We start from the raw sequence: 9,395 nt of genomic DNA on the forward strand, positions 1-9,395 counted from the left end.
GGGGGGTTGGGGGGGTCCCGGGATTCCCCTGTCCCCGCCCTTCCCCTCCCCCGCGGTGTCTCCGCCGCTTTCGCTTTCGCTTCCAACCTGCGGAGCCGGGATCTGCCCGGCGCCCGGTGACGTCGAGGCGGCTCGGGCTGCCATTGGCGGGCGGTGAGTGGCGGAGCCAATGGCGGGGCGGGCGGGGCCTGGGGCGGGGCGGGTGCTGGTGGGTCCCGTGCGGGCGCGGGTCCGGTCGTGGGTCCAGAGCGGAGCAGCGCGATGGGGCCGGTCGGGGCGCTGGGGCTGCTGCTGGGGCTCCTCGGCGGGGCGCTGTGCGGTGAGCGGGGACCCGGGACCCCCTGGAACTCCTTTACCTGGCACCGGGATACACCCCCCCCTTGATCCTCTTTTTATCCTTGGGCACCGGGATCCCCCTGTACCACTATTTTTTTGGCACCGGAACTCACCCCCCTTTCACCCATCTTGTCACCCCTCCTTTCACCCCTCTCCGTCCTTGGCCCCTGGGACCCCCCTGGAAATCCGTTCCCCGGGCACGGGGACCCCCCTGTACCCGCTTTCCCGAGCACCGGTACCCCTTTCCCGGGCACTGGGACCCCCCCTGGACTCCTTTTCCCGGCACCGGGACATCACCGCCCCCCCCCGCCACACCTTGTGTCCCCTTGATCCCCGACCACCGGTGGCGCATTCCCGGGCACCGGGAACCCCCTTTGACCACTTCTCTATCCTTAGGCCCTGGATACCCCCTGTACCCCCTTTTCGTTGCACCTGGACCCCTCCCCTCCCTTCAACCACCTCCATCCTTGGCTCCTGGGACCCCCCGGACACCCGTTTCCTGGGCACCGGGAACCCCCCCCTTGATCTCCCTCCGTCCCTGGGCACCGGATCCCCCCATGTACCCCCCACCGGGACACCCTCCCTTTTACCTCTCTCTATCCTTGGCCCCTGGGACCCCCTGGACACCCGTTCCCGGGGGCACCGGGACCCCCTGTACCCCTTTTCCCAGCACTGGGACACCCCTCCCCGGCCACACCGTGTCTCCCCTTGATCCCCGGCCACCGGTGCCACATTGCCGGGCACCGGGAACCCCACCTTGACCCCGTCTCTATCCTTGGGCACCTGGACCCCCCTGGACCCCTTGTTCTTGGCACCGGGACGCCCCTCTTCCTTCCTCCTCCTCCTTCCTTGGCCCCCGGGACCCCCCCGGACCTCCTTCTCCTGGGCACTGGGGCGCCCCTTTCCTTCAACCCCTTCCATCCCTGGCCCCCGGGACCCCCCTGTACCCACTTTTCTTGGCAACGGGACACCCCCCCCTTTCACTCTTCTTCCATGTTTGGCCCCTGGGAACCCCCCTGGACACCTGTTGCCTGGGCACCGGGAACCTCCCCCCTCCATCCCTGGGCACCGGGACTCCTCCCCCCCCGGACCCCTTTTTCTTGTCACCGGGACGCCCCCTTCACCCCTTCATCCTCGGCCACCGGGAACCCCTCTGGGCACAAGGACCCCCCTAGACCTCCCTTTCCAACCATTCCATCCCTTCTCAGACCTGCTTCCCCCCCGTCCGATATCCCGGGATCCGGTGGGATGCTCTACCCCCGTTTCCCGGGCACTGGGATCCCCCTCCCCACTCCTGGACCCCCTTTCCCATGTCCCAGCCCCTCTCCTGGATCTGCTGCCCTTGACAGTGGGACCCCCCCCGGGCACCCCGAGTCTTCTAACACCAGGCCCCCCTTCTCCTTGATGCCGGGACCCCCCACGCTCCCCAGGAACCAGGACACACAGACACACCCCCCGGACATACCGGGCTCCCCAACGTCCCCCCCACCAGTCACACCCCCCTGAAGCTGCGCCCCCCCACCCCCCGATCTGCTCCCCTGGGCCCCCCACCCAGCTTCACTGCCCATCCCTGCACCCTGGGCACCCTCACTGCTCTTCCCCCCCCAACCCTGTTGCCCCCCCTCATCATCATCCCCTGTGTCCCCGCAGGGCCCCACTCCCTGCGCTACTTCTACATTGGGGTGTCGGAGCCCAGCCCGGGGGTGCCTGAGTTTGTGACTGTGGGGTACGTGGACGGGAATCTCATCATGCGCTACGACAGCGAGAGGGGGAGGGCAGTGCCCCGGGCGGACTGGATGGCGGCCAACCTGGACCAGCAGTACTGGGACAGAGAGACCCAGAACTTACAGGGCCATCAGCAGATTTATCGTGTGGACCTGGAGACGCTGCGGGGCCGCTACAACCAGAGCAGGGGTGAGTGTGGGCTGGGGCTCCGTGGGGCTGGGCTGGGGCTCTGTGGGACAGGAGGGTTCTCCCCCCCCCAAGATGCTCCCCTGTCCCACGCTGCTGCCCCGGCTTGTGCCAGCCCTTCTGTACCTGGTGTCATTGTCACAGGGCTCCCAGCCGTGCTGTCCCCCAGCTCAAGAGGGTCCCGGCTGCCCTGTCCCAGCCCCACAGTGCTTGGGATCCCCTGTCCCAGAGCCAGGGGGGACTAATGGGCACCCCAGCCCAGCGTATCCCCACCTCCCCCCCAGTGCCAAAATTCCCCGTCCCATAACTGTGAGGCTTTTGACCACCACATCCCAGCTCCTCACCATCCCCACAGCAGTCAAGACCCCCAGAAGCAGAGAGACTCTCCCCCCCCCCCCCCCCCCCAGTGTCCCAGCCTCTCACCCTCCCCATAGTGCTCAGGGCCCCCATCCCCCAACCAGAGGGGCTTCACCAGTCCCACCCCATCTCCTTGTCTCTCTCCAAGTCATTTGGAGACCCCATCCCCGCCCCTCACTGTCCCAGGGAGCCATGGGGCTGGGTGCCAGCCCAGCCATGCTGTGGGGGCTGCATCACGGCTTTAGGTGACACCCCGAGTGCTGTGGGCCCTGGGCAGGACGGGGGGCAGCCCTTGTGCTGGTGCCCGATGCCCCCAGGGCTCACACAGGGCTGGGTTGGGGGGTGCTACTGGGGGGGGGGGGGGTCTGTGCCCCACTGATGTCCCAGAGCTGCAGCAGCCCCTCAGCCCCGGCTCCCTGGTCGCGTTCCAGGGGCTCACACGGTGCAGCGCATGTACGGCTGTGACCTCCTGGAGGACGGTAGCACCAGGGGGTATTATCAGAACGCCTACGACGGGAGGGACTTCATCGCCTTCGACATGGACACGATGTCGTTCACCGCGGCGGATGCGGCGGCACAAATCACCAAGAGGAAGTGGGAGGGTGAGAATGTAGCCGAGCGGTGGCAGCACTACCTGGAGAACACCTGCATCGAGTGGCTGAGGAAATACGTGAGCTACGGGCGGGCCGTGCTGGAGAGGAAAGGTGAGGGGGAGATGAGGACCGTGGGGACCGGCCAGCGGGGGTGCGTGTGCCAGCCCTCACTGCCACCCCCTCCCCAGAGCGCCCCACGGTGCGAGTGTCGGGGAAAGAGGCCCACGGGATCCTGACCTTGCACTGCCGCGCTTACGGCTTCTACCCGCGGCCCATCACCGTCAGCTGGCTGAAGGACGGGGAGGTCAGGGACCAGGAGACGGAGTGGGGCAGCATCACACCCAACAGCGATGGCACCTACTACACCTGGGCCTCCATCGAGGCCCGCCCGGGGGAGAAGGACAAGTACCGGTGCCGCGTGGAGCACGCCAGCCTGCCCGAGCCCAAACTCTACGCGTGGGGTGAGCCTGGTGGCCTTGGGCATGGGGAGGGGAGGGCTGGGGTGGTTCCCCTTCCCCTGCTCACGGCGCTGCTCCCCCCCCCAGAGACGGAGTCCAATCTGTTGGCCATCGTGGTGGGGGTGGCCGTTGCCGTCCTGGCTGTCGCTGCCATCTGTGGATTTGCCGTATGGAAGCAGAAGTCGGGTAAAGCAGTGGGGCTGCTGAGGCAGAGGGGTGCAGGGTGAAGGCAGGGCCTGGGGGGCCGGGAGGGGCTGTGGGCAAAAGCCACTGTGCTCTGGGGAGCCCCCGAGGCTGTCGGCGAAGCCCGGTGGATGCCGATGCCTCTTTCTCTCTGCAGGGAAGAAGAACAAGGGCTACGGCATGGCGGCAAGTGAGTACCGGGAGCAGGTCCGGCTCCAGCCGCTGCTCGGGGCCACGGTGGTCTTGTGGCTCCGGTTTCTGGCTGCTGCCGGCATTTCCTGCCCCCTCCCCCCCCCCCCCCCCATTTTCCCTGTGTCCCTGGAGTGGGGACATATGGAAGAGGTCATGTCTCCCCTTGGTGCTCGTGGGGCTCCCATCCTCCTCTCCCGGTGGCCCCAGCCCGGCCGTGGCTCCTGGCCAGCTCCTGGCACGTGCACCGTGCCCGTAGCGAGCCCGGGGCTGGCAGCTCACGGCTGTTTCTCTCTCGCAGGCACGGACGGGGGCTCTGACTCCTCGGCCAAAGGTACGACGTGGGGATGGACGGGGCGGCTCCAGCTCTCCCTGCTCCCCCGTGGGACCCGCAGCAACCCCGGGCTGCGAGAGGGGGGCACCGAGACCCCCCCCTGAGCAGAGTGTTGGGGAGAGGGAGGTGGCCCTGGGTGACACTGTCTGTCCCTGCAGGGATCACCGCCTGACGGCTGTCGGAGGGACCGGCGCGTGGCTGGATGCAACCCCTGCCCTCTCAGCGGCTGGAGGCAGAGAGGAGCTGGGGAGGGCTGGGAGCTGCTGGCAGAGAGAGCTTGTCCCCCTGCTCCCCCCCGGCCCCGCTGTGGTGGTGGGTCTCCTTGCAACTTGCTGTTTTCTGTTTTTTTTTTCAATTTTGGAGAATGCAATTACTAGCAATGTTATAATTTTGAGGTTGTAACTGGTTTCTGCTGCATGTGTACCTTTCCTGGCGCACACAATAAATGCTGGTCCCCCACTCTCTGCCTGGGCCTTCTCTCCTAGAGCCTGGGCTGCTCTCCCAGCCTCGGGTCCAGGGCTGGACTGGTTTGGGCTGGGATAGGGGTGGTTTTCTTGCTCTCAGCCCAGGGAGGAGGCTTGGATCCAGGTTGACCACCCCCGCTCTGTTCATCGTGTTGGTGGAAATTGATGACGCGTGATACGATGATGAATTCTGTGAGCTGACGGCACCAGGCCTGGCCGGCACACATCAGCTGGGACCCCCCGGTGACACCCAGGCTCAGGAAGGCGATGCCAGGGAAGCCCTGCCCCGTCCCCGCTCCCCCCGGGACCCCGCAGCCTGTCCCCAGCGACCGGGGAGACAAAGGCAGCCTCGGGGAGCCCAGGGAGCGGCCCTTGGACCCCAAGAGGGCCAGCACCCTCCTCGCTGAAGTCAGGGCGAGGGACACAGCGAGGCAGATCAAGGAGGGAGGAAGGCAGATGAGGGAGGAACAGACGGAGCTCTTCCCGTTTCCCTCCAGCCGAGCCCCGCATCCCGGGCTCCACCAGCCAAGGCAGAAACTCCAACTCCCAGCAGCTGCTGGAGCACCAGCTCTCCATCCTGGCAGGGAAATCACAGAATCACATGGAGTTGGAAGGGACCTCTGGAGATCATCTCCTCCAACCCCCTGCCAGAGCAGGTCCACCCAGAGCAGGTCCCACAGGAAGGTGTCCAGGTGGGGTTTGAATGTCTCCAGAGAAGGAGACTCCACCACCTCCCTGGGCAGCCTGTTCCAGGGCTCTGCCACCCTCCCAGGAAAGAAGTTCCTCCTCGTGTTTAGGTGGAACTTCTTATATTCAAGTTTGTGCCCGTTCCCTCTTGTCCTGTCCCTGGGCACCACTGAAAAAAGACCGGCCCCGTCCTCCTGACACCCACCCTTTAAGTATTTATAGGCGTTGCTCAGATCCCCTCTCGGTCTTCTCCAGACTAAAAAGCCCTGAGTCCCTCAGCCTTTCCTCATAAGAGCCCATGCTGGGGTAACCGAAGGGTTTGGGGTGTTCATGAGTGAGAAGCCGGTTCCCTGCCAGGAACAGCAGAATCGACTCCTCCATGAAACCCCCACATGGGAATGAAGCTTCAGCATCCACGGAGAAGAGAAGGAGACTGTGGAGGTGGGTCCTGGAGCTGGATCAGACCCTCCCAGGAACCCAGCGCTGCCCGAGGGAGCCCTGGGGCCAGAGGCTCCACCACCCTGGGTCGTTCTTCCCAGGCCATTTTGGGTGGAAACTTGGTGATTTTTAGCCCTCAGGACAGCGGGAGGTTGACGGACGCCCCCAGTTCCCTCTGCCAGTGTTCCCGGTGTGGAGCCTGTACTCCCCGGTGGTCCCTGCTCCCTCAGGCACATCCCCCCCTTTTTTGGGAGTGACAGGTTGGGATGGGAACATCCTTCTCTCGGCGGTGTGGCCCTTGGTCTCTGCGGTGCCAGATGTGGGGTGTTGGGAGCACCGGCATGGTTTACATCTGGGTCCACTCGATCACATCCATGCTGGGTCCCCCGTGTCCAGGAGGGGAGTGGGGACTGCATCTGCTGCTGCCACCCCTTCCAGCAGCCTCCTTTTCCGCCCCAAATAACTCTGAATCCTCCCACAATAATTAATCCACCCCCAAATACCTCTGGATTCTCCCCAAATAACTCCCCATTCCTCCTCAAACACCTCTGAGTTCTCCCAAAATACCTCTGGATTACCCCAAATGCTTCTGACTTCCTCCCAAAATAGCTCTGAATTGCCCCCAAATACCTCTGAATTCTCAAAAAATGCCTCTGAACTCCTCACGAATGCCTCTGAATTCTCCCCAGATACCTCTGAATTCTGGCAAAATAACAGAATTTTCCTCCAAATACTTGTGAATTCTTCCCCAAAACCCACAGTTCTTCCCAAAATACCTCTCAATTCTTCCCAAAATACCTCTCAATTCCTCTGTAAATACCTCTCAGTTCTCCCAAAAGAACCAAGTTTTCCACAAATACCTTTCAATTCCTCCCAAATACCCCTCAATTTTCCCAAAATAACAGAATTCTCTCAAATCAATGGATTCTCCCAAAAAACTGGAGAGGGCTATCTGTGCGGGGGGATCTTTAACCCTCTCCACAGTCAGGGAAACATTGCGGGGGGAAGCAACCAAGTGCCAAATACCTGCTTGGGATGCTCCAAATATCCTAAAAATGGGGAGAAAGGGAGAAAAAGGGGGTCCAGCCCCCCCGGGCAGCACTTCGGGGGGGCTTTTCCCTTGAAAGCAGGAATCAACTCACTTGAAGTTTCTCCCACCAGGCTCCATATCTTTGCTTTCCCACCAAGAAATTAAAATATTTACACTTTCCACCATTTTTTGGGGGAACGGGTTGGGAGGGGAGAGACCTGATGGGTTCTAGGGCATGGATGACATTAAATACATTTTGCCTCCCCCAGGTTGTCTCATTTCCAGGCTTTTCTGGCTCATCCCTCACCGCTCCCATCAGCTCTGCTTTGCCTTGCTCCCACGGAAGGAGCTGCCATCATATTTGGGGGGTTAAAAATTAAGCAATTTTGTACTTGTGGTGCAATAACGCACATTTTTTTTGCAGCCCCCTTTTTTCTCCCCTCCCTCCCAGATGTTGAGAGATAAAAATGGCCCTGAAATGGGGGGAAAAACCTTGCAATCGGAGGGTGCAGGAGGCATCTGAGGTGTCATGGCCCCGTCTGTGGGTGGGAGATTGGAGTCTCCTCCCTCCTCGGCTGATAAAAGCTGTCGGAGGAAGAGACGGGACCGCGTATTGCTGAGCCTGTGCCAGAGAAAAGAGGGGAAAAAAACCCAAAAGGATGAAAAAAAACCCAGGATAGGAGAAAAAAAAAAACAAGCGGAAAAGAAGCTGGTGGAGGAAAAACAGCCGGAGGAAACCCAAACCCGATGCTGGTTCCACCAAGGAAAACCCCAAAATGTTCAAAAAAGGGGAAAATCCAAGTGCTTTTGTGTGGGTTACGTCACCCTGGTGCCTTTTTTTTGGGGAAAAAGGGGATTCTGAGCACTGTCCCCATCCCATCAACAAGAGAAGGAAAGGGGATTTCCCTTTGCTTTGCCCTCGAGATCTTTATTTCGTATTTAAAGCTGTTTTGCAGTGGTTGGTTGTGGTTATTTTTTGCTTCCTGTCTACCTGTAATGATTGAGCTGGGGAAATTTGGGTGAGAAACGGCACTTTCCTTGCTTATATCTTAATTTAAGGGTGATTTTTTTCCACTTTTCCCCCGCTTTTACTCCCCCACCTGCTGCTTTAATTCCCCTCCCTGCAGTTTTGCTGGGAAAATATTATATTGCCGAGGAGATCAGCTGCAGTGGAGGTAAGCGGCACTGCGGGAAGGGATCGCGGCAAAAAAAACCTTAAAAGGATCGGCAAGGAGCTCTTTTTGAGGGCTTTTGAAGCTGGTAAAAGCCACTGGTCTGTGCCGGAACCCGGCAGCTTGTGGGAGCTTGAGAAAGCACGCAAGGTGCAGGAGTGGCAAAAGGGCACACGGGGAGGAACCTGAAGCTCTGTCGGCTAGAAGGGTGAGTCCTCCTGGTGATCATGGCCCCCCTCGGTAGGAGTTTAGCCATGGAGGAAGGTCATGCGCTCAACCCTAACCAGAGCGGATGTGGGAACCCAGACAGAGCTCCCACAGAAATACTCAGCTGTGCAGGTCACAGGCTGCAGGGAGTGCCAGGACCTTTTACTGGTACCAGATGATAGCTGTGGGACCTGCTGTATAAGATGTGAACAGATCAATGATCTGCTCACCCCGGTGGCAGAGCTGAAAGAAGAAGTTATAGAAGTGAGGAGTAATAGGGAGAAAAGCAGCAAGGGTCCAGCAGCCCCTGTAGGCACCCCTGGTCAGGCTGAAGGCAGAAGCGTAAATGAAAAGAATGAGTGGAAGCAGGTTCATGGTCGTGGCACCAGGCAACCTCCCACCTTACCCACCTCGTCCTGTGAAGTACCTCTGAGGAACAGATACGAGGTTCTGGTTGAGAATGGCCAGTCAGGTGAGGGAGTAGGTAAGGAGCACCCTATAACACAGATGCCTCCTAAGCCAAAAAATCATATACCCCGCATCACCACCACACCCTCTAAGAAAAAACGAAGGGTTATAGTTGTTGGGGACTCCTCCCTGAGGGGGACAGAGGGCCCAATATGCCGGGTGGACCCTCCTCAGAGGGAAGTCTGCTCTCTTCCTGGAGCCCGGGTGAAGGACATCACCAGGAAACTTCCTGGTTTAGTACGGTCCTCAGATTATTATCCACTACTGATATTCCATTTAGGTGCAGAGGAGACAGCGACTCGAAGCTCAAGAGCTATAAAGAGAGACTTCAGGGAGTTGGGAGGCTTAGTAAAGGAATCTGGGGTGCAGGTGATTTTTTCGTCACTCCCTCCGGTGGCAGGCAATGACGCTGGGAGGAGCAGATGGATCAAATCAGTCAATACCTGGCTCCGTGGCTGGTGTTACGACCATAACTTTGGGTACTTTGATAGTGGGTTGGCCTATATGGCACCGGGCTCGTTGACAGGAAATGGAAGATGCCTCTCTCAAAGGGGGAAGAATATTCTGG

At 60.3% G+C, this 9,395-nt stretch overlaps 1 protein-coding gene across 1 annotated transcript; it reads left to right on the forward strand.

The window, feature by feature from the left end:
* The first annotated feature begins 201 nt into the window (after positions 1 to 201).
* On the forward strand, positions 202 to 4,819 carry LOC141476054 (class I histocompatibility antigen, F10 alpha chain-like). Its single transcript, XM_074164679.1, has 8 exons — positions 202 to 319; positions 1,987 to 2,250; positions 3,036 to 3,308; positions 3,386 to 3,658; positions 3,743 to 3,841; positions 3,996 to 4,028; positions 4,329 to 4,361; positions 4,520 to 4,819. The coding sequence occupies exons 1-8, from the start codon at positions 262 to 264 to the stop codon at positions 4,531 to 4,533; spliced, it is 1,047 nt and encodes a 348-aa protein (XP_074020780.1). The 5' UTR covers positions 202 to 261; the 3' UTR covers positions 4,534 to 4,819.
* The last annotated feature ends 4,576 nt before the right edge of the window (positions 4,820 to 9,395 follow it).

This window comes from Numenius arquata, chromosome 28 (assembly GCF_964106895.1).
Source record: "Numenius arquata chromosome 28, bNumArq3.hap1.1, whole genome shotgun sequence".
Classification (NCBI taxonomy): domain Eukaryota; kingdom Metazoa; phylum Chordata; class Aves; order Charadriiformes; family Scolopacidae; genus Numenius; species Numenius arquata.